The sequence below is a fragment of the Aethalodelphis obliquidens genome, unplaced genomic scaffold (genome assembly GCF_003676395.1).
Source record: "Aethalodelphis obliquidens isolate GAN/ISIS:26980383/991018 unplaced genomic scaffold, ASM367639v1 scaffold31, whole genome shotgun sequence".
NCBI classification, from domain to species: Eukaryota; Metazoa; Chordata; class Mammalia; order Artiodactyla; family Delphinidae; genus Aethalodelphis; species Aethalodelphis obliquidens.
The window spans coordinates 4769644-4795764 of NW_020837975.1; the positions used below are offsets into that span (position 1 = coordinate 4769644).

The window sequence follows — 26121 nt, forward strand, 5'->3', positions numbered from 1 at the left end:
TACTCTTGAAATGCAACCAAATTTTGAACCTCTTTCTTGCTCTTGCAGAGCTGAATGTATTTGACCTACAAATTTGATAAATTTCATTTCTACAATTCTCACATAAATATAAAAAGTAATCTTACATTGAATGAAAGGTGGTTCTATCCTCTCTTCTTGCTTAATCTCTACCATTTGTTATTCCATCCAAAACCTTCTCCCCAAACCCTGATACACCGTGGTTTTGTACCCTTTCCTCGATTATTCCATATGCAGAATCTATTCCAGTAATCAATGTCCCTTATCCATAGAACAGATTCTTAGGATGGATTCCCAAGTAAGTGAGAGACAGAATTACCTTTCCCAGAATATTGAGTTACTTTTCCACCAGACTTTAAAATACTGACTAAACTAATGTCAATCCTTTTATAATTTTCAATTTGTATGAGAATCTCTCATACCAAGAGGAATTCCAGAACGTAAATGCACACTACATACTCTTATTTTCAGTTTTATTTTCCAAAAGCATTCAATGAAGATTTTTAAGAAAGTGACTTACCCAGTGAGTTTGACTGCATGTGTATGAAGCTTTTGATATTTTTCTGATTCTTCATTTGTGCTGGTAACATGTCTATATATCCCTTTCTTATAATTGAAGAAATCCTCATGGACTTGCATTATGGCTAAAATACAACACAACAGGATAAATGACACAGTTTTAAACCATTATCTTTAAATGCTTCCAGAAATTCTCACAGAATAGTCAATGAGAAAATTGCCAGGGGTAGAATCTAAGAAGGAATTTTGCAATTCAGCCTAATTTTCTTTCCTACTTAATTGGCTGCAATATTTTCTTGTTCTCTTATAAAAATAACTTTTAGCTACTTAGAATATTACTTAAGGTCACATTATACTTTTAGAATGCCATCTATTTTTTTAATAGATCTTTATTGGAGTATAATTGCTTCACAATACCATGTTAGTTTCTGTTGCACAAAAAAGTGTATCAGCCATATACATACACATGTCTCCATATGCCCTCCCTCTTGACCCTCCCTCCCATCCTCCCTATCCCACCCCTCTAAGTCATGACAAAGCACTGAGCTGATCTCCCTGTGCTATGCTGCTACTTCCCACCAGCCAACTATTTTATATTCGGTAGTGTATATATGTCGATGCTACTCTCACTTCACCCCAGCTTTGCCCTCCCACCCCATGTCATCAAGTCCATTCTCTATGTCTACCTCTTTGTCCCTGTCCTACAACTAAGTTCGTCAGTACCATTTTTTTTTTTTTTTTAGATTCCATATATATGCATTACCATACAGTATTTGTTTTTCTTTTTCTGACTGACTTCACTCTGTATGACAGACTCTAGGTCCATCCACCTCACTACAAATAACTCAATTTCATTTCTTTTTATGGCCGAATAATATTCCTTTGTATATATGTGCCACATCTTCTTCATCCATTCATCTGTTGATGGACATCTATGTTGGCTCCATGTCTTAGCCATTGTAAATAGTGCTGCAATGAACATTGTGGTGCATGTCTCCTTTTGAATTATGGTTTACTCAGGGTATATACCCAGCAGTGAGATTGCTGGTCATATGGTAGTTCTATTTTTACTTTTTTAAGGAACCCCCATACTGTTTACCATAGTGGTTGTATCAATTTACATTCCCACCAACAGTGTAGGAGGGTTCCCTTTTCACCACACTCATTCCAACACTTATTCTTTCTAGCTTTTTTGATAATGGCCATTCTGACTGGTGTGAGATGATACCTCATTGTAGTTTTGATTTGCATTTCTCTAATAATTAGTGATTAGTATCTTTTCATGTGCCTCATGGATATCTGTATGTCTTCCTTGGTGAAATGTCTATGTAAGTCTTCTGCCCACTTTTTAACTGGATTGTTTGGTTTTTTGATATTGAGCTCCATGAGCTGTTTGTATATTTTGGAGATTAATCCTTTGTCAGTTGTCTCATTTGCAAATATTTTCTCCCATTCTGAGGTTTGTCTTTTTGTCTTGTTTATGGTTTCCTTTGCTGTGCAAAAGCTTTTAAGTTTAATGAAGTTCCATTTGTTTATTTTTGTTTTTATTTCCGTTACTCTAGGAGGTGGGTCAAAAAAGATCTTGCTGTGGTTTATGTCAAAGAGTGTTTTTCCTGTTTTCCTCTAAAAGTTTTATAGTGTCCAGTCTTACATTTAAGTCTTACATCCATTTGGAGTTTATTTTTGTGTCTGGTGTTAGGTAGTGTTCTAATTTCATTCTTTTACATGTAGCTGTCCAGTTTTCCCAGCACCACTTATTGAAGAGGCTGTCTTTTCTCCATTGTATGTTCTTGCCTCCTTTGTCATAAATTAGGTGTCCGTATGTGTGTGGGCTTATCTCTGGGCAGTCTATCCTGTACCATTGATCTATATTTATGTTTTTGGGCCAGTACCATATTGTCTTGATTACTGTAGCTTTGTGGTATAGTTTGAAGTCAGAGAGCCTGATTCCTCCAGCTCCGTTTTTCTTTGTCAAGATGGCTTTGGCAATTTGAGGTCTTTTCTGTTTCCATACGAATTGTAAGATTTTTTGTTCTAATTCTGTGAAGAATGCCATCGGTAGTTTGATAGGGATTGCACTGAATCTGTAGATTGCTTTGGGTAGTATAGTCATTTTCACAATATTGATTCCTCCAATCCAAGAACATGGTATATTTCTCCATCTGTTTATGTCATCTTTGATTTCTTTCATCAATGTTTTATAGTTTTCTGAGTACAAGTCTTTTGCCTCCTTAGGCAGGTTTATTCCTAGGTATTTTATTCTTTCTGTTGCAATGGTAAATGGGAGTGTTTCCCTAATTTCTCTTTCTGATTTTTCATTGTTGGTGTGTAGGAATGGCAGAGATTTCTGTGCATTAATTTTGTATCCTGCAACCTTACCAAATTCATTGATTAGTTCTAGTAGTTTTCTGGGGGCATCTTTAGGATTTTCTCTGTATAGTATCATGTCGTCAGCAAATAGTGACAGTTTTACTTCCTCTTTTCCAATTTGCATTCCTTTCTTTTCTTTTTTTTCTCTGATTGCTGTGGCTAGGACTTCCAAAACTATGCTGAATAATAGTGGTGAGAGTGGACATCTTTGGCTTGTTCCTGATCCTAGTGGAAATACTTTCAATTTTTCACCATTGAGTATGATGCTTGCTGTGGGTTTGCCATATATGGCCTTTATTATGTTGAGGTAGGTTCCCTCTATGCTCATTTTCTAGAGAGTTTTTATCATAAATGGTATTGAATTTTGTCAAAAGATTTTCTGCATCTATTGAGATGATCATATGGTTTTTATTCCTTAATTTGTTAATGTGGTGTATCACATTGATTGACTTGTGTCTATTGAAGAATCCTTGCATCCTTGGGATAAATTCCACTTGATCATGGTGTATGATCCTTTTAATGTGCTGTTGGATTCTGTTTGCTAGTATTTTGTTGAGGATTTTTGCACCTATGTTCATCAGTGATATTGGTCTATAATTTTCTTTTTTGTGATATCTTCTTCTGGTTTTGGTGTCAGGGTGATGGTGTCTTCATTGAATGGATTTGGGAGTGTTTCTCCCTCTGCAATTTTTTGGAAGAGTTTGAGAAGTGTCACTGTTAGCTCTTCTCTGAATGTTTGATAGAATTTGCCTGTGAAGCCATCTGGTCCTGGACTTTTGTTTGTTGGAAGATTTTTAATTATGGTTTCAATTTCATTACTTTTTATTGGTCTGTTTATATTTTCTAATTCTTCCTGGTTCAGTCTTGGAAAATTGTACCTTTCCAAGAACTTGTCCATTTCTCCATGGTTGTCTATTTTATTGGCATATAGTTCTTTATAGTAGTCTCTTATAATCCTTTGATTTCTACAGTGTCAGTAGTGATTTCCTATTTTTCATTTCTAATTTTATTGATTTGTATCCTCTCCCTTTTTTTCTTAATGAGTCTGGCTAAGGGTCTATCAATTTTGTTTTTCTTCTCAAAGAACGCACTTTTAGTTTTATTGATCTTTGCTATTGTTTTCTTTGTTTCTATTTCATTTATTTTTGCTCTGATCTCTATTCTTCCCTTCTGTTGACTTTGGATTTTCTTTGTTCTTCTCTCCCTAGTTGTTTTAAGTGTAGGGTTACATTTTTTATTTGTGATTTTTCTTGTTTCTTGAGGTGAGATTGAATTGCTATAAACTTCCCTCATAGAACTGCTTTTGCTGCATCCCATAGGTTTTGGGTCATCATGTTTTCATTGTCATTTGTTTCTATGTATTTTTTAAATTTCTTCTTTGATTTCTTCAGCGATCTCTTGGTTATTTAGTAGTGCACTATTTAGCCTCCAGGTATTTGCTTTTTTTACAGTTTTTTCCTGCAATTGATTTCCAATCTCATAAAGTTGTAGTCAGAAAAGATGCTTGATATGATTTCAATTTTCTTAAATTTTCTGAGGCTTGAGTTTTGACCCAAGATGTGATCCATCTTGGAGAATGTTCCACGTGCACTTGAGAAGAAAGTGTATTCTGACACTTTTGGGTGGAATGTTCTATAAATATCTATTAGTTCTATCTGGTCTATTGTGTCATTTAAAGCTTGTGTTTCCTTATTTATTTTCTGTTTGGATGATCTGTCCATTGGTGTAAGTGGGGTGTTAATGTCCCCTACTATTATTGTGTTACTGTCGATTTCTTCTTTCATGGTTGTTAGCATTTGCCTTATGTATTGGGGTGCTCCTATGTTGGGTGCATAAATATTTATAGTTGTTATATCTTCTTGGATTGATCCTTTGATCATTATGTAGTGTCCCTCCTTATCTCTTGTAACAGTCTTTATTTTAAAGTCTATTTTATCTGATATGAGTGTTGCTATTCCAGGTTTCTTTTGATTTCCATTTGCATGGAATATCTTTTTCCATCCCTTCACTTTCAGTCTGTATGTGTCCCTAGGTCTGCAGTGGGTCTCTTGTAGACAGCATATATATGAGTTTTGTTTTTGTATCCCTTCAGCCAGTCTGTGTCTTTTGGTTGGGGCATTTAATCCATTTACATTTAAGGTTATTATCAGTATGTATGTTACTATTACAATTTTCTTAATTGTTTGGGGTTTGTTTTTGTGGGTATTTTCCTTCTCTTGTGTTTCCTGCTTAGAGAAGTTTCTTTATCATTTGTTGTAAAGCTGGTTTGATGGTGCTGAATTCTCTTAGTTTTTGTTTGTCTGAAAAACTTTTGACTTCTCTATTGAATCTGAAGGAGACCCTTGCTGGGTAGAGTAATCTTGGTTGTAGATTTTTCTCTTTCATCACATTAAGTATATCTTGCCACTCCCTTCTGGCCTGCAGAGTTTCCACTGAAAAATCAGCTGTTATCCTTATGGGGATTCCTTTGTACGTTAATTTTTGTTTTTCCCTTGCCACTTTTAATATTTTTTCTTGGAATTTAATTTTTGCTAGTTTGATTAATGTGTGTCTTGCTGTGTTTTTCCTAGGGTTTATCCTTTATGTAACTCTGTGTGCTTCCTGGACTTGGGTGACTATTTCCTTTCCCATGTTAAGGAAGTTTTCCAGTATAATCTCTTCAAATATTTTCTCAGACTCTTTCTTTTTCTCTTCTTCTGGGACCCCTATAATTCAAATGTCAGTGCATTTAGTGTTGTCCCAGAGGTCTCTGAGCTTGTCTTCATTCTTTTTACTTTATTCTGCTCCTTGGCAGTTATTTCCACCATTTTGTCTTCCAGCTCACTTATTTGTTCTTCTGCCTCCATTATTCTGTTATTGATTCCTTCTGTTGTAGTTTTCATTTCAGTTATTGTGTTGTTCACATCTGTTTGTTTGTTCTTTAGTTCTTCTAGATCTTTGTTAAGCATTTCTTGTATTTTCTCAATCCATGCTTCCATTCTATTTCTGAGATTCTGGATTGTCTGTATTATCATTACTTTGAATTATTTTTCAGGTAGACTGCCTATTTCTCTTCATTTACTTGGTCTTATAGGTTTTTACCTTGCTCCTTCATCTGTGACATATTTTTTTGCCATCTAATTTTTTTTTTTTTTTTAATGAGTGTGATTGTGTTTCTGTCTTACTGGCTATTTGGTCTGAAGCTTCCAGCACTGGAGTTTCTAGGCTGTTGGGTAGAGCTGGGTCTTGGTGCTGAGATGAGGTACTCTGTGAGACCTCTCTCCAATGAATATTCCCTGGAGTTGGAGGTTCTCTGTTAGTCCAGTGGTTCAGACTCGGAGCTCCCACCACAGGAGCTTCTCCCCAACCACACAGTCATAAATCAAGATCCTGCAAGCTGTGTGGTGTGGCAAAAAAAAAAAAAAAAAAAAAGAGCAAGAGAAATAACAAAGTAAAAAATAAAATTACAATCGGAAACAATAGATATGTTTGAAAAACTTTAAAATAAAAATATAGATGAATCAATAACTGGAAGTTACATCAGTACCACAGTAAAAAAAAAAGAGGAGGAGGGAATGGAAAAACAAAAACCGGTGGGGGGATAAAGGCCTTGGCTGTGGAGAGTGTGGCCTAAGCAAGGGTGAGGTTTGGGTATTGGGCGGGGCCAATGCTCAAGACCCACAGGGCTGGAAAAGGCCCTGGGAGATGTGGGGGGTGGGGCTTAGGTTCAAGGAACAAAAGGGGCCCAGGCATGCTACCCAGCCCAGTCTCAGGGAGAGGGAACCTGACCTGGGGGGCTAGCAGTCTTCCTGGGCTCGAGAGGGCAGGACAAATGCCCTCCTCTCCTCTCCTGCACCTCTGATCTGTGGTCTGGGAGGGCTCCTCCCGCCTGCCTGTCCTGATCTCCCCAGCCTCCCTCCTATGCCCCCAGGACCAATGCAGCTGGTGGGGGGAGGGTGAGGGAAGGGGGGTTTTGAGGGCAAGGAACTGGGCAGGGAGCTCAGCAGGCTCCCTATGCCTGAGTGGGCCAGGCAATTGCCCTCTTCTTCTCCTGCAGGGCCTCTCTCACCTGCCTCTCCGGATCTCCCCAGCCTCCCTCCTAAGCCCCCAGGACCCAAGAGGCCTGGATGGGGCTTTGGATGGGGGTGGGGGAAGCGGCTTCAGAACTCAGCAGGCTTCACTGCCCGAATGGACCAGGTGATCGCCCTCAGCTCCTCTCTCGCTCTTCCCAGAGAGTCCATCCCACCTGCTTCTCCTGATCTCCCTGGCCTCAGGGAGGCTGATCTTGTCTGGCCTCTATTTCTCCTCCACCTACGGTCCCCCCTATGTCCTACCGGTTCATTTTGGAATTCCTCCCATCTCCCTGGGGGTCAGAGTCCCTGACCGTGACCGGCAGACTAGTTGTGATGAGACACTAGTTGTGAGGAGACACTAACTCTGCATCTTCCCACACCACCACCTTGACTCTTCACCTCATCATCATTTTTTTTTCCTCTTGCACACATTTTATTTTATTTTTAATTTTTGAATTTTCTTTTATTTATTTTTTTATATAGCAGGTTCTTATTAGTCATCAATTTTATACACATCAGTGTATACATCTCAATCCCAATCACCCAATTCATCACACACACCCCACCCTCCACCACTTTCTGCCTTGGTGTCCATACATTTGTTCTCTACATCTGTGTCTCAATTTCTGCCCTGCAAACCAGTTCATCTGTACAATTTTTCTAAGTTCCACATATATGCGTTAATATACGATATTTGTTTTTCTCTTTCTAACTTACTTCACTCTGTATGACAGTCTCTAGATCCATCCACGTCTCAACAAATGACCAAATTTCGTTCCTTTTTATGGCTGAGTAATATTCCATTCTATATATTTACAACATCTTCTTTATCCATTCATCTGTCAATGGGCATTTAGGTTGCTTTCATGACCTGGCTATTGTAAATAGTGCTGCAATGAACATTGGGGTGTATGTGTCTTTTTGAACTATAGTTTTCTCTGGGTGCTGGGTCATATGGTAATTCTATTTTAGTTTTTTAAGGAACCTCCATACTGTTCTCCATAGTGGATGTATCAATTTACATTCCCACCAACAGTGCAAGAGGGTTCCCTTTGCTCCACACCCTCTCCAGCATTTGTTGTTTGTAGGTTTTCCGATGATGCCTTTTCTAACCGGTGTGAGGTGATACCTCATTGTAATTTTGATTTGCATTTCTCTAATAATTAGTGATGTTGAGCAGCTTTTCATGTGCTTCTTGGCCATCTGTATGTCTTCTTTGGAGAAAATGTCTATTTAGGTCTTCTGCCCATTTTTGGATTAGGTTGTTTGTTTTTTAATATTGAGCTGCATGTGCTGTTTATATATTTTGGATATTAATCCTTTGTCCATTGATTCGTTTGCAAATATTATCGCCCATTCTGAGGGTTGTCTTTTGGTCTTGTTTATGTTTTCCTTTGCTGTGCAAAAGCTTTTAAGTTTCATTAGGTCTCATTTGTTTATTTTTGGTTTTATTTCCATTACTCTGGGAGGTGGATCAAAAAATATCTTGCTGTGATTTATGTCAAAGAGTGTTCTTCCTATGCTTTCCTCTAAGAGTTTTATAGTGTCTGGCCTTACATTTAGGGCTTTAATCCATTTCAAGTTTATTTTTGTGTATGGTGTTAAGGAGTATTCTAACTTCATTCTTTTACATCTAGCTGTCCAGTTTTCCCAGCACCACTTATTGAAGACACTGTCTTTTCTCCATTGTATGTCCTTGCCTCCTTTGTAATAGATTAGTTGACTTTGGTACATGGGTTTATCTCTGGGCTTTCAATCCTGTTCCATTGATCTATATTCTGTTTTTGTGCCAGTACCATATTGTCTTGATTAATGTAGCTTTGTACTATAGTCTGAAGTCAGGGAGTCTGATTCCTTTAGCTCTGCTTTTTTTCCCTCAAGACTGCATTGGCTATTTGGGGTCTTTTTTTCTCCATACAAATTTTAAATTTTCTGTTCAAGTTCTGTAAAAAATGCCTTTGGTAATTTGATAGGGATTGCATTGAATCTGTAGATTGCTTTGAGTAGTATAGTCATTTTCACAATATTCATTCTTCCAAACCACGAATATCGTATATCTCTCCATCTGCTGGTATCAACTTTAAATTCTTTAGGCAGTGTCTTATAGTTTTCTGCATACAGGTATTTTGTCTCCCTAGGTGGTTTATTCCTACGTATTTTATTCTTTTGTTGCAATGGTAAATGGGAGTGTTTCCTTAATTTCTCTTTCACATTTTTCATCATTAGTATATAGGAATGCAAGAGATTTCTGTGCATTAATTTTGTATCCTGCAACTACCAAATTCATTGATTAGCTCTAGTAGTTTTCTGTGGCATCTTTAGGATTCTCTATGTATACTACCATGTCATCTGCAAACAGTGACACTTTACTTCTTCTTTTCCAATTTGTATTCCTTTCATTTCTTTTTCTTCTCTGATTGCCATGGCTAGGACTTCCAAAACTATGTTGAATAATAGTGGTGAGAGTAGACATCCTTGTCTTGTTCCTAATCTTAGAGGAAATGCTTTCAATTTTTCACCATCGAGTATGATGCTCGCTGTGGGTTTGCCATATATGGCTTTTATTATGTTGAGGTAGGTTTCCTCTATGCCCACTTTCTAGAGAGTTTTTATCATAAATGTTGCTGAACTTTGTCAAAAGCTTTTTATGCATCTACTGAGATGATTATATGGTTTTTATTCTTCAGTTGGTTAATATGCATATCACATTGATTGATTTGCGTATATTGAAGAATCCTTGCATCCCTGGGATAAATCCCACTTGACCATGGTGTATGATCCTTTTAATTTGTGGTTGGATTCTGTTTGCAAGTATTTTGTTGAGGATTTATGCATCTATATTCATAAGTGACATTAGTCTGTAATTTTCTTTTTTTATAGTATCTTTGTCTGGTTTTGGTATCAGGGTGATAGCGGCCTCATAGAATAAGTTTGAGAGTGTTCCTTCCTCTGGAATTTTTTGGAAGAGCTTGAGGAGGATGGGTGTTAGCTCTTCTCTAAGTGTTTGACAGAATTCACCTTTGCAGCCATCTGGTCCTGGACTTTTGTTGGTTGGAAGATTTTTAATCATAGTTTCAATTTCATTACTTGTGATTGATCTGTTCATACTTTCTATTTCTTCCTGGTTCAGTCTTGGAAGGTTATACCTTTCTAGAATTTGTCCATTTCTTCCTGGTTGTCCATTTTATTGGCGTAGAGTTGCTTGTAGTAGTCTCTTAAAATGCTCTGTATTTCTGCAGTGTCTGTTGTAACTTCTCCTTTTTCATTTCCAGTTTTATTGATTTGAATCCTCTCTCTCTTTTTCTTGGTGAGTCTGGCTAAAGGTTTATCAATTTTGTTTATCTTGTCAAAGAACAAGCTTTTAGTTTTATTGATTTTTGTTTTTGTTTTCTTTGTTTCTATTTCATTTATTTCTGCTCTGATCTTTATGATTTCTTTCCTTCTGCTAACTTTGCACTTTGTTTATTCTTCTTTCTCTAGTTCCTTTGGGTGTAACGTTAGATTGTTTATTTGAGATTTTTCTTGTTTCTTGAGACAGGCTTGTATAGCTATAACTTCCCTTTTAGAACTGCTTTTGCTGCATCCCTAATGTTTTGGATCATCGTGTTTCCATTGTCATTTGTGTCTAGGTATTTTTCAATTTCCTCTTTGATTTCTTCAGTGATCTTTTGGTTATTTAGTAACGTATTGTTTAGCCTCCATGTGTTTGTGTTTTTTACATTTTTTTCCCTGTCATTGATTTCTAATCTCATAGCATTGTGGTCATAAAAGATGCTTGATATGATTTCAATTTTCTTAAATTTACTAAGGCTTGATTTATGACCCAAGATGTGGTCTATCCTGGAGAATGTTCCGTACGTATTTGAGAAGAAAGTGTAACCTGCTGTTTTTGGATTGAATGTCCTATAAATATGAATTAAATCCACCTGGTTTATTGTGTCATTTAAAACTTGTGTTTCCTTATGAATTTTCCATTTGGATGATCTGTCCATTGGTGTAAGTGAGGTGTTAAAGCCCCCAACTGTTATTGTGTTACTGTCAATTTCCTCTTTTATATCTGTTAGCAGTTGCCTTATTTATTGAGGTGCTCCTATGTTGCGTGCATATATATTTATAATTTTTATATCTTCTTCTTGGATTGATCCCTTGATCATTATGTAGTGTCCTTCCTTGTCCCTTGTAATATTCTTTATTTTAAAGTCTATTTTATCTGAGTATTTTTACTACAGCTTTCTTTTGACTTCCATTTGCAGGGAATATATTTTTCCATCCCCTCACTTTCAGTCTGTATGTGTCCCTAAGTCTGAAGTGGGTCTCTTGTAGATAGCATATATATGGGTCTTGTTTTTGTATCCATTCAGCAAGCTTGTGTCTTTTGGATGGAGCATTTAACCCTTTCACGTTTAAGGTAATTATCAATATGTATGTTCCTATTACCATTTTCTTAATTGTTTTCGGTTTGTTTTTGTAGGTCCTTTTCTTCTGTTGTGTTTCCCACTTAGAGAAGTTCCTTTAGCATTTGTTGTAGAGCTGGTTTGATGGTGCTGAATTGTCTTAGCTTTTCTTGTCTGTAAAGTTTTTGATTTCTCCACTGAATCTGAATGAGATCCTTGCCAGGTAGAGTAATCGTGTTTGTAAGTTCTTCCCTTTCATCACTTTACGTATGTCATGCCACTCCCTTCTGACTTGAAGAGTTTCTGCAGAGAAATCAGCTGCTAACCGTATGGGAATTCCCTTGTATGTTATTTGTCGTTTTTCCCTTCCTGCTTTCAATAATTTTTCTTTGTCTTTAAGTTTTGCCAATTTGATTATTATGTGTCTTGGCGTGTTTCTCCTTGAGTTTATCCTGTATGGGACTCTCTGCACTTCCCAGACTTGGATGGCTCTTTTCTTTCCCATGTTAGGGAAATTTTAAACTATAATCTCTTCAAATATTTTCTTGGGAGCTTTCTCTCTCTATTCTCTTTCTGGGACCCTTATAATGCTAATGTTGTTGCGTTTAATGTTGTCCCAGAGGTCTCTTAGTCTGTCTTCATTTCTTTTCATTCTTTTTTCTTTATTTTGTTCCACAGCAGTGAATTCCACCATTCTGTCTTCCAGGTCACTTATCCATTCTTCTGCCTCAGTTATTCTTCTATTGATTCTTTCTAGTGTATTTTTCATTTCAGTTATTGTATTGTTCATTTCTGTTTGTTTGCTCTTTATTTTTCTAGATCTTTGTTTAACATTTCTTGCATCTTCTCCATCTTTGCCTCCATTCTTTTTCTGAGGTCCTGGATCATCTTCACTATCATTATTCAGAATTCTTTTTCTGGAAGATTGCTTATCTCCACTTCATTTAGTTGTTTTTATGGGGTTTTATCTTGTTCCTTCATCTGGTACATAGCCCTCTGCCTTTACATCTTGTCTATCTTTCTTTGAATGTGGTTTTTGCTCCACAGGCTGCAGGATTGTAGTTCTTCTTGCTTCTGCTGTCTGCCCTCTGTTGGATGAGGCTATCTAAGAGTCTTGTGTATGTTTCCTGATAGGAAGGACTGGTGGTGGGTAGAGCTGGCTGTTTCTCTGTTGGGCAGAGCTTAGTAAAACCTTAATCCACTTGACTGCTCATGGGTGGGGCTGGTTTCCCTCCCTGTTGTTTGTTTGGCTCGAGGCAACCCAATACTGGAGCCTACCCTGGCTCTTTTGTGGGGTTAATGGCAGACTCTGTGAGGGCTTATGCCAAGGAGTACTTCCAAGACTTCTGCTGCCATTGTCCTTGCACTCACGGTGAGACAGAGCCACCCCCACCTCTGCAGGAGACCCTCCAACACTAGCAGGTAGTTCTGGTTCAGTCTCCCCTGGGGTCACTGCTCCTTTCCCTGGGTTCCAATGCACACACTACTTTATGTGTGTCCTCCAAGAGTAGAGTCTCTGTTTCCCCCAGGTCTTGTCGAAGACCTGCAGTCAAATCCCACTAGCCCTCAAAGTCTGATTCTCTAGGAATTCCTCCTCTCATTTCTGGAACCCCAGGTTGGGAAGCTTGACATGGGGCTCAGAACCTTCACTCCAGTGGGTGCACTTCTGTAGTATAAGTGTTCTCCACTTTGTGAGTCACCCACCCAGCAGTTATGGGATTTGCTTTTATTGTGATTGCGCCCCTCCTACCATCTCATTTTGTCTTTTTCTTTGTCTTTGGATGTGGGGTATCTTTTTTGGTGAGTTCCAGTGTCTTCCTGTTGATGATTGTTCAGCAGTTAGTTGTGATTCTGGTGTTCTCGCAAGAGGGAGTGAGAGCATGTCCTTCTACTCTGCCATCTTGAACCACCCGCCATCTATTTTTAATTGACAGAAGCACAATTACCAGGAACTGAGACCTTGCAAGAAGCCCACTACTCTTGACTGATGATCACTATTTCTTGGGCTTCTTGGGCTTCTCCACAAGTCTCTTTAAATTCCAATTAAGTAGCAGCAAAGTGTGAACCTAGCAAACAGGGTGTAAAATAATTGTCCTTCATCCTTGGAAGTCAATACAAAACTTTCCTTGGTGAGTTTGAATAAAAAGCAAACCCTTGGCCAAAGAATACTCTGACAAGATTGCATCCCGGCAGCTCTGAAGAACTAAGCCAATAGTGTATTGTTTAGAAAGAAAGAGCTTATACTTCATAAAACTCTCCTTCCTTCCCTCACCTAGATTATTTCTTTTCTGTATTGTGTGCTGTTTTATTGAAGGGCTTGGGCAATTCAGGGTGAACACTTTAAACTTCTCCTTTTGAAGACTTGAATTGAAAATATTTTTAGTTGGGCTAGTTAAGTATACCTTGACAACTGTGCACAATGCTTGTCTTAGTTTGATGTACATTTTGAATAAAATAAGAAAAATTTTGATAGATACTAAAATGAAGCTTCTCTTCCAAAGTCAAATATTACTTTTGATTCCACTTTTTATTTCATTTATTAATGTTTCATGCCTTTTCTGTTGCTGTCTAAATATTCTCAAAAGAGGTTAAATCTTCTTTATTTACTTTAAAACACCTTTCCATAGGATTTCAAGAATTTATATAACTGTACGCTATGCAGATCTTTTCTTTTGTTCTCTTTCCAGTACATAAACTTATTTTTAATTCTATAGATTTCAGAAGAATGCACATGGTATTATTTATTCAGAATTCTATTGCCTTTTACATTCTTTTGTACCAAGCAGGAGAAAGTCCTGTACATTAGCCCAGGCAACAATATGTAGACAACCATGTTGCATTGACAGCAAGATGAGGCAACCAGCATTTATAAAAGTGTGAAATATTGCTATTGGTTTTCTCTTCCATAGAATCATTGACTCCATTAGCTTTTCTCAATTCTAAGCACTGTGAATAAAATATACTCTTCAATGTGGAAAAATACCACTGTAAACAAAAGAAACATGAGTGAGGCACCATGACAATTAACTTGAAGACGGATCCTTCCTTGAGTTTCTGACACCAAAATAGACTTGATGAACTTGATCAACATATAAGTACATAAACTACTGTAGTGCAATTATACTTCTGGAGAATAGCAGCAAACTTATTACACAGAATTATGACACACCTGAGGGTAGGACGGTGAGCTCTATCTCATGATCCTGGTTCAGGCTGGCAGGAGGAACGTTCTCAGCAAACATTTGTTACATACATGTTGAATAATCTGAATTTCAACATTATTATTTACAAATTTTATTTCTTTATTTTTGATTCATTATGTAAAATTCATGACCACTTATATATTTGACCATACAATAAACCTAAGGTGTTCTCAATTTTAAATCATTATGATGCAAGTTTCTTTTGACTGATTAAAAGAAAGAGAGAGAGAGAAACTTGAAACAGTAATATAACTATTGTAGATTCAGAGAGGTTTAAATAACTTGACCAAAGTCATTTAAGTTGCAAATGTCAAAACTGGAATTTCAAATTCAGCCTTGACTTCAAATGCCTGTGTTCCTTCAAATTTGTCACATAAACTCCACTTAACAAAGCATATATTTAAATTACATATGAATTCCCCTGTTATTTTACCAGCCTTCAAAAATTACACAACTGTAAGGAGGAAAAAAATTTCTCTTTATTTGTTTCAGTTTTTGTGTATTGTTTCAGGATTTTAAAAGTTAAATTCAGGGCATGATTAGAGTAAGTTTTGGTTTTCCAATAAATGTTAAGTGATGATAAAGATCAATAAAAATCCTTCCATCACAGTTTTAAAATCTGTGGTTCCTGCAAATGTTGAACCAGTACTAATTAGGCCAGCATTCAGAAAAACAAAAATACATTTTGGCCAATAGCTCCTTGGGTATATATCAGATGTTTTCAATTTAATTTTGTTATGTTTAACCAAGTTCTTTAATTTATTTATCAATTCCACTGCATTGATACTATATTATGGGCCTTTCAGTATTCACACCCTGAATTTCTATTTTAGGCCTCACTGGTTTTGTTTTTCCAAGAATTTCAATGCAGTGTTTAGCATAGAAAATATACACTGTGAACCTATTTTTATTCATGCCATTGGTGCAAAATCAAATCAAATAGGTAAGCAGAGGAACTATGTATCAGAAATAATATCTTCATATCAAAATCAATAGACAGAAAGTCAGTATATTATTTCCTTACTTACTGTTAGTTTACCATACATAACACATTTACAAAATTGATCAAAATGGAATGCATGTTATAAAACACAAAAATTATACTGGCCTATTCGATTTCTTTTGAGTTTATAAAAAAATTAAAGTGTCCACTTTGTTTCTACTGCTAAACCTTGATTTTTTTTTCAATCCATTACCTAATCCATTTAAACCAAAGTGAGAAAATTTCTAACATTATGTATGAGTCCTAAATATAAGTAAACAATTAAATGAACTCTATCAGTTAGTATTTCCTGTTCGAATGTCTTTTGGATCCACGATCACTTTGGATACACTTAGCAGACTTTCATCCAATGTGTCATTAACATTCGTTTAAGAATTCAATGTATGAATGAGTTTATCTTCTTCAAATAAAAGGTCAGCTAATTAGGTTATTAGGTGAGTGTATCTCCTATAATTACTTTGGTCTTACAACCACTGAATCCTTAAGAGTAATCTAAAAGTAAAAAATTTCTATCATTTATTAAGCTTTTTATACAGGAGCTAAAATGTAATGTTGTTTATTAAAGGAATAAATAAGACACAACCATATTTCAACCAAGCTTACCTTGAACTGGTCCATTTTGCATGATTTCTTTCATTATCTCAGTTTCCTGGAAGGAAAAAAATCAGTGAGCATCATTTCTGTTATCAGAGCACACTAAACCTATTGTTTGGTGTGTAATGTTAGGTACTGTACAATCAGTTTAGGAATTATGCAACCCAGTGTGCCTTGACCACTTGCAATTTACTCTTAATCATCTTTTGAAATACATGTGAACTGCCACATTGATGAAGTTGCTAAAGACAAGACACACACACGTTTCAATGACTCTTACCACTAACAATAATTTTGGAATGAAGAAAAATACAAAGATGTTTATGGTCACAAAGGAAAACTAATTCAGTTAAAGCTCTGTTTATCAGTAGAGATTAGTGTCATCTCCATTCTTAGGATCACAAAAGTGATCCCAGAAGATAGTGAGGTTCCTCAATTTTAGCATACAAATATTTCTCTGTTGTCCCCTGTGTAATGCAACCCTTAGGAAAGAGGCAGGTCATTCATTCATTTATTCATATAAATGTGAGCACATTGATCAGAGTAAAGACAAGAAACTAGGACAGAAAAAAATATTGACCTTGCCTCTGTCCTGAAGACATTTGCATTTTGGTGGAATAGACAGGCACTAACAAAACTAATTGCATTATGAGATACTAAGTTTTATTACAGAGACAAGCACAAAGTGCCATGGATGCAAACAAGAAAGGGACATTGGTTCTGCCTAGGAGTCAAGAAAAAACTTCTCAAAGAAGATGAAATTTTGACCTACTTCCTTGACATGGAAGTAGGTGGGATAACCATTTGGGTGAGAGGAATCATCACCTGGCTAAGTAGAGAAGCATGGTCATGGTGCACCTGGGGAGCAGACAGCAGGTCAACTTACCAGGAGCATTATGGGCAGGTGGGGGGTGGGTTAGAACCTGGTGGGAAATTAATCTGTGAAAGCAGTAGGTCAGAACCAAATCATGAAGCCCTGTATGTCATGGTAAAAATGTCAAACTGTATTCTATAGGTATCTGGAAGCGATTGAAGTTTCAACTATTCTGAAAATGAGAATGTCTTGCTGACACTGATACAGTGGAGTACAATTTTCCTAGGCTTTTAACATGACAAACTGGAATCCAAGAGAATCTTTTTTCCATTATGACTGTGTCTGTTTCAATTATTCTGTGGAGTAAGGCAAAGGATTGATAAAATGAGCTACTATCACAAAAAAGTCAGTGAAAAAGGTTTTGCTGTAGCTTTTATCTGTCAAGTATTTATATATATATATATATGTATATATATATATATACATATATATACATAAAATTATAAAACTTTATTTCCATGGGCATTTTTGAATTTAAGGCAATCATTTGGACTGCTAATACTACAAAGATCAAAAATTATACCCAAATTGGAGGTCTTTAATAGACATCTTAAGAATATCAAAAATTATACCTGAAAGCATAGCATTATTTTAGAATATACTAGTTTTTAAATAGTTTTAATAACAGTAGTATATATTTTTGAGAAAGTTAACTCTTTCTAATTCTTGCGATTCAGACTTACATTGGAAGAGACCCTGTACGGAGGAGAACATTGGTAGATCCTATTGGATTTCTCGATGCTGTTGGGACAGGGCTTGGTGGCATGTCGCTTTCCCCGCCCATCAGACCTACTTGTCATGGCACAGCCATTATTGGTAGCATTTTGATCCTTGAAAAGTGGATAGCATGCATGGGATACCAGTCTATGAGGAATAAGCAAAGATGTCAAAGTAATACTTAGGAAAATGCCATAGTTACCTATCTATATGCAATTTTACTGAATAAAACATTTGTAAATTATTCTGGCTATGTACATGCAAGTTTAATGACATTGAACATAGTCGTTCAATCATATTAACTGTTCCCCACCCCATTCCTATTTCTTCATTATAATTTTTTTTTCATGGAAAGGCATTTTATTTTAAATATAGCAGTGTGTACATGTCAATCCCAAACTCCCAATCTATCCCTCCCCTGTACCCCTTTCCCCCGGTAACCATAAATTCCTTCTCTAAATCTGTGAGTCTATTTCTGTTTTATAAATAAGTTCATTTATATCATTTTTTTAATACTTTAAAATCTTGCTCAAATCCATTATAATAAATAAATTTATCTACTGAATAGAATTTTCCGAAGATGAAAACTGTTCATCAATTAAATCTGTGGTAATATTAATAGGGGAAGGACTCCTTAAGTCTGCATCTATAATGATAATGTAGAAGAGCCAAATTTAATGTGAAAGAGAATGAACTTTATCATACTCAGATGTAATATTCTGATAAATTATGTAAGTTTTAGAATTAAGGGTTTTTTTTTACATTTTTATTAAGTTATAGATACCTTCTCATAAGACTTCAATTATTATGTGTCTGTAGTTCATGATACTTTAGAAGGAATTGTATATACTAACATAGTATTAAAGTTAATAAGGTAGAAAGTTATCAGATATATACATTATACAAACAATAAAATAATTTTGATTTCTTATTTTGAAATTGAACATTGAAAAGTACAAATTATTTGGATCCAAATCTAACATAATTTATTGAATATAGAAGCAGGTAGTAAGGAAAATAAAACAATGGAATTGATTTTATGGATAGTCAATGTTGAGCTGGCCATGGAATTATCTGGTAGAATTGCCTCAAGAAAATTCAATAGTGTTCAAAAAAGTAAGAGAATCTGAGCAAAGGAGCATGATGAAAACAAAGCCATTTCCTAAAAAGGTCTCAACTTGGGGACAATGAGGACTATGGATTGAAGTGTGTCAGCCCAAATTCATATGTTGAAACCCTAACTGCCATGTGATGGTATCAGGAGATGGGGGTCTTTGGGAGAAAATTAGCTTTAAATGAAGTCATAAGGGTGGGGCCCTCATGCTGGGATCAGTGCCCTTATAACAGGAAAAGACACTAGCGCTCTCCCTCTGCCAGATGAGGACATGACGAGAAGACAAGCCAGGAGGAGTGTTCTCACCAGGAACTGAACTGACTAACACCCCAGTCTTGGGTTTCTCAGTCTCCAGAACTGTGGGAAACAAGTGCCTGTTGTTCAGGCCACACAGTCTATGACATTTTGTTATGTTAACCTGACCAGACTAATACAATAAGATTTCACTGACTCTCATGTTATATTTTTAAACTCCTAAAAGGCTTTAATTTTTATTATAGTACAAAACAGAGGCCAACCAAGCACTACTACACCAGGAAGGTATTAGCCCAAGTTGTCCATTCTAAGCACCATCTTATTAGGCAAAACATAAGAAAAACATTTTAAAGGACTTTATATAAAATTCCTAACACCCACTCTCTCATAGCACCTAACTTCTCTGTAGCAGACCCAGATCACTCAGTGGAGGAGGAAAGAACACAGGGGCAGCACATACATCTACTACTAGTTATCAGCTGCAGTTTCCTTAGACAGATATCTCAGCTTTTAAGTAGATTAGTTCTTATAGGTGACAGAGGATGCTGTGTGAGTATCAGACTACATGAGCATAAAGAAATGCAACCTGCCTCTTCTCATCAGATAGGATGGATAGTGACAATGATGTTCATGAGTTGTGGCAACTATACAGGACGTTTTTATGTTATTCCTCTGATTCTTAACCTAATTTTTACCTGGGATTATTTATTCATCTACTTGGGGAACTAAAGTTCTCAAGAGAGGTATCAGCAATGTCAACTACTCTTCTCCTTCCGTGGCAACTCAGTAGAACCATTTGGGTCAGAGCCACAAGAAGACAATGCTTACTTGACTCTTCATTAATTTAGCTAGAAATATATACATTCTTCAAACAGTTGTTTCCAATAGCTTATAATCTCAATAGATACCAAATATAGTATATACTTAAATATAATCCATGTGTTTATATAGATACAGCATATATATTTGTAAATTTTTTGGGAAACTCTTAATATATATGTTTTCTTATTCTAACCTAAGCCACACTCTTAAGAATCCTAGAGACGTGTGTTGGGCAGCTATTTACCCACGTTTTCTCAGGTACCACCAAGCCCTATCGATGCTTCCACTGTTGCATCCATGGTGGTTCTTGCCACAGCAAGAGATCAAATTCTGAGGGGATAGGTTGGCTGTGTATCGACCTTTGGACTGAATCGCTATGCGGTCAGCTGCTACACCTGTTTCAAAGAGAATATTGATTAATAGTCAAGTGACACATGGTATTGCCAAGAATTTACATAGCGCTTTTTGTTTGAATCTTAAGCTAGTCTTGGAAACTTAACGTAACTAAAAATCAAGGCTAAATGTGATGAATATATCTCTGTATTCCAACAAATTCAACTGTGTCATCATTTCAGTTACAGTTTTTGTCCAGTTTTGGCATTGCTTCATTGTCTTACCAACTTCACAGACTTCTCTAGTTCCTTGTTCCTTTCATGTTCTATATACTTCTGAATTTTTCATTAAGAAATTTGCCAAGTGAAACTCCTTGAGGGCAAGAGCCATATCTTACATTTATATCTCCTGTACCTAAAACATATAATCATGGCTTAAAATATATTTTTGAAGTGAATGTAACTAAACTCAGGAAATCAGAAAAACTGATCATAGAAATATTAATTGGAAATTCATCCATGTTAATCTGATGTATTGGAATAAATTAAATCTTTGGTTTTTAAACTAATCGAGACTAACATGAATCTACATTATAAACTATCAAAAAGCTACATAGCACATTTTTATGCTTACAATTTTCTTGAACATTATGATCCTAATCTTATCTTAGTAGACGTGGAATTCACCTTGTTATATATATATATATGTGTGTATATATATATATACCTTTTGTGATTGAACCCTCTATTTGTTTAAATAATTCCCTAGCATGGTTGTTGTTAATCAGTTTGTTCCTTTCCCCAACACACAGTTGTTGACCACCTACTAGGTGACAGGCACAGGACTAAGCAGTAGAAATTGCAACAATGAACAAAAACCAAAAGAGTCATCATACTGTCCTCATAGAATAATAGACTAGGGAAATGAATCAACCAGTGGCAGAAAACTACTACGTCAGCATTTTGATCATGCTACCATGATAATATGTGTGTTGAGATCACAAGAAAATTGGAGTCAGTGATATTCTGGTACAGATTTTTTGTTGTTGTTGGAGACCTGATATAGTCTTGTTCTTAATCTCTTACTTTTGATGAAAGGCAACAAAGTCATAACCTTCCTTCTATCTATGCACTTTTCTCAGAAGTTATTGTTTTCATTCATCAAAATTATCTGTGTACTGAAACCCCTCAAGATGCTAGTTTAGAATTATTCTAAAATAATTCATTTTAAAATAATTCCTTTACATATGTATTTCTGCATATACATGTTTTTTATGTAACTACAGCATATGTACAATTCTGTAGTGTAATTGCTGGCACATTTTAGACACTCAGTGTGTGTTGAATCTATATCCTCCTACTTCCTTCTCAATTCCCATCTATTTTGTGCTAGGTACATTTCATAAGAGCAAATGCCATTATACCACCATCTCTTTTAGTCTCAAGAAAATAATTCCCTGTTTCATAAAAGAAAATAGAAATTCTTTGATGCTTCAACTTTCAGTACAAGCATTCAGAATCAAGTATATTTTTTAAATGTTAGTGTAACTATTCTTGGTTCAGAAAAGACTTTCACAAATAATACCGAAGGAGTCAGAAGCCTGGCTTCTGGAATCACTTCCGAGACTTCTCGCCTTTCACTTTGGTCAGGTCACTTCCCCTCTTTGTGCCTCTTTTACAAAACCAAAGGCTTGAAAAAGGGGACCTCTAACATCCCCTCCAGCCCCATGAATCTGTAGATTTCAACTAAAGGATGAGGGTTTAAATTGTGATGATCTTCAATACATTGCTTTTTTACAGACATTTCTGAATCTCATGAAGGTTTAATCCAAATTCACTTGAAATACTTGGAAAAGGTCAGAAGATTTAAGAATGACTCAGTTCAACAAATTGCTTTCCACTCTCTCTCTGAAAACTTTCATTGGGCTTTACCTCTGAGACCCACACTATTATTTTCCCTGCTTATTTTATTCTGTCTCCAAGTTTGCTCTGCAGTATGTATTGCCCTCACCATTTCAAACTCCTTCACCTATTAACTTCTGACATCTTGCTTGAATTTTATTTGGCTGCATAACAATATTTTTATATGTGTGTATATTTTAAAATTGTATTTATCCCATTTTATAGTTTTTAGCTTCTTTGAAAGACTTTTCTTATTTTAACTACAACCTCCTGACAATTTTCTAGGTCTTTAAGAGACCCTAGAATATTCTCTTCTTTACTTAACACATTAAAAAAAAAAATAGCATCAGCCTGATTTGATGTATTGAATACACAGGATACAAAACTGTGTCATCTGTTAGGTAGAGGGACAAATCCAGACTTAGCCCTGTGCTGAGGCCATCTATGGGGCTGTGACCTGGGCATACCAGAGTACACAGGCCAAATCAGCCTAGTAAATTACTTTCAGTATTTTACCACCAATGTCTTTCCTAAGACATGTTCGGAAATACTGGTCTACCTTAAAGTAAAATTCTTATATAACCCCTAGGAGGTGTAATACATTAAGTACATGAACATAAAATGACAAATGATTTATATGATTAAATCTGTCCCCACCCAACTAGAATAGGGCTCAAAGAGGTCAAGAGAACGTTTATACTGGGGGAGTAGGCATTAGTGTAGAGGTAACAGATGGAGATGCTCCAGAGGTGAGTTCAGCCAAATGTATCTTTTCTAGAATGAACTAGCTCATACTATGAAGTGATGATGTTTAGACAAAGGATCAGCACTCCTCTGTGCCAAGGAGTGCAACACTTCAGAGCTTATGAACTTATTTCATGATGCTTTCAGTACTTAGTCTTTTGACCACTCTTTTGGAATTATTTTTAAGCCTAGACCACAGTTTTATGAAACTGATCTTTGATAGTAGACAATCAATGTCATATTAGTCTTAATTGCTGTAATACAACCAACACGCTTTTGAGGATAATTTGGAGACCAAATCTTGGGATTAACCTGAATATCGATTTACTGGACTTGTGAAAATATATGAAAGTTGCTGCAACAGAGGTATGTATTCCTCACACAGTGGAAGCAAGAGCAATCCTAATTTGGAAACTACTCTTATTAGAAGATCAATTATATCACTTTAGAGTCAGAATCTACATAGTTGCTTTTATCTAAAATGAGATAAAACCCATTTAATCCATTATTATTAGTTCTGAATTCTTACTTTACATCAAATCTACTAGTTTAATAATTAAGTATATTCTTGCAGATCTTATCAAGAAAAAAGAACATAAGAATTATATGTCTGTGTGATATACATATTAGGATTACAGATGGTACTATAGGTAAAGAGGAACTTTATACTCTTATTATTTGGCCTTAACTCTCAAACAACAAATAAATTTTGGTAACTTCTTTGCTGCTCTTTTGATCTACTCTCTATTTAAAATTAGATGCTAAAAATAAACACCAATTTTCAGAGTAAAAACATATTTTTATATCATTTTCAGGCTGCTTTCTCTGGCCAGAGTAAGATTTTAAATTGACCAAATGTTAATATTTAACTGTTCTAAATTAAAAACCCTTTTAATTACTATGCCAAGATCTAGAGTCAAAGGGAGATTTATAAGGAAGTAATTAAAATGATTTTATTACTTGCAGTAGAAAAAGCCCAGGATGCAGCACAATTTTTTTGATCCAATGGGCCATGGGTCCATCCAGGCCATTTGTAAGAAGCAATAAAGAATTCCGGAAGATCAGTTGTTTCAGGTAAAGAAGCCTAAAGAAGAAGTAGAAGCAGAGGTGTCAGTGTTTTTCAAATATATTCCAAAAACCATTATGAGAAAACACCATGCCCTTTTAAAATGTTTGTCACTGTTTTTTATTTTGTGCATTCAATTTTCTGAATGGCATCCCTGAAAAGAGTTATTTGTGTAAGATATCTATTTCACTTTATGTTTAAAAATGACAATTCAATGTGGGGAATCATAATATATATAGTAAAAAATCGTAAGAACAAACATAGAATGTGGTACCATATGGTGCAATAATTTCGGCCATTGTTTCTGTCATCTTGAATCAGAGTTTTGGTCATCCCTGTGGAAGACCACATGATGTTATTTAAATTTGGCCTCATAAACAATGTTTACTTTTATATCCCTCCTACATTGGAGAGTGTGTGCACTTCGGATGTGAAATTAATTTGGAAACAATGCATTTGTGACAAATATGCATTAACTCACTTGGAGCCCCAAGAAACACAAATTTTGTACCAGCTATTGGGAAACAAAACTGGGATAAATTGATGGATAGCTATAAAATCCTTGAAGAATAAAAAGAACTTCAGAAATCATGTAATGTCAAACATACAATGAATGCCAAGATGTCTTCAGAGTCTATGTTAGGTCCTGACGGTTTCAGCTTTTCTCTTTCCAAGAAGGCAAATTAAACCTATGGACCTTGCTCTGTTCATGTCACTCAAAGAAAGTCTAAAGCCCTATAACCTGGTTTTTTTCTTTCAAACTCCTAAAGAGTAATAAGTTTCACTTCCATAAATAATCAGTATTCCAACAAAATAAGGATGTGTTTATTAATTTTCTATCACTTATGCATACACATACATTCACACACACACATAATTTTTGAGAGTGCTTTAACGTTTTTAAAGTGTTTTATTTTCTCAATAGCTTTATGTGATATAATCAGGGAAAATATTATTTACTCTATTTTACGAATGAGGAAACAAACCTCTAAGAGTTAAATGACATACTAAGTCCTCTCACTTAAATAAGAAATACCCCTGAGATGAGACCCAGATATTAGATTTCTTAACACTGTGTTTCATTTATCATTTAGCCACCTTATCAGAAATAAATGGATACTTTGCAACAGAAGTAAAATGTCTACTGAAAATTTTTATGATTGTTCATTGAACAAGTCAGGCTACTGATCCAATATCTTGCCCTGCAAAATTACTTCTGACAAGTATAAAACAACTTAAGAGAATAAAGGAAAATTTTAAATGTACACTTCTGCTTGAAAAGATATCCATCCAAAATATTTATAAATTCGAATTTCAATGAAAGAGTTCAGTTTTGACTCAAAAAACTATTATCATCTGATACAAAAGTGATTAAATCCTGAGTTTCATTACTAAAAACACTGCTATTTAGGTGATAGAAGAAAAGTGCCAGATCTTTAAGCAGATCATGGTAGGGTATCTACATGATAACTTAAAGAACAGTATCATAGAAATCCTAGAAATTCAGGTGATTTTAGATTCCTGTGCCATCAGATTGGCCATAGAATTGGAGCAGAATAAATTTACTGCTCTGAGTAGATAGTTCCAGGAACATAGACTAATTCTCCAAAAGAGCCTTTCTACCTGGGACAGAGATACACGTACCCTATACATTACTGATATTTTCCAATTGTATTATTATTGGCTAATCAGTGTGCTTTTAGGAATTTATAGTATTAAGTTGCCTCATGTTCCAGAAAAATAGCTAGAGTGTCCCTGTTATTTTAATTTATCACTTTATAATTCTAATTTAATAGCAGAACTAGGATATTTCCGTTCTGCTCTGTGGAAACAGTAAAGGTATAACTATGACTTCAGACAGATCTCATCAGGATTAGGCTATTCAGAATCTGATGTCCCCATTCCAAAGTTGACCAGAGAACTTTGCACATGGAGGTATTCCATAAATATCTGATAATAATGAGGAGATACATATCTAGCTGGTAGATTTCATCACTTTAAAATATCATTTTCCTCCCAAAGGCACATTAAATTAAATTATAATGACAGCATGCACTTATTTTCTTATGATTTATTGTTTAAAAATAAAAATCTATGAAACGATAATCCTTCTCCATAAGATAAGGCAATAGAAAACAACAG

The 26121-nt window shown here is 35.7% G+C and overlaps 1 protein-coding gene across 1 annotated transcript in view; it reads right to left on the reverse strand.

The window, feature by feature from the left end:
- The window catches only part of TINAG (tubulointerstitial nephritis antigen), a 94620-nt gene that overhangs the window by 36984 nt on the left and 31515 nt on the right, over positions 1-26121 (reverse strand). Inside the window, exons 5-9 of the mRNA XM_027126889.1 lie at positions 23874-23997; positions 20180-20330; positions 17711-17891; positions 16163-16208; positions 539-662 (exon numbers count right to left, since the gene is read on the reverse strand). Of these exons, the coding sequence (XP_026982690.1) occupies positions 539-662; positions 16163-16208; positions 17711-17891; positions 20180-20330; positions 23874-23997 (626 nt within the window). The remainder of the gene's footprint in view (positions 1-538; positions 663-16162; positions 16209-17710; positions 17892-20179; positions 20331-23873; positions 23998-26121) is intronic.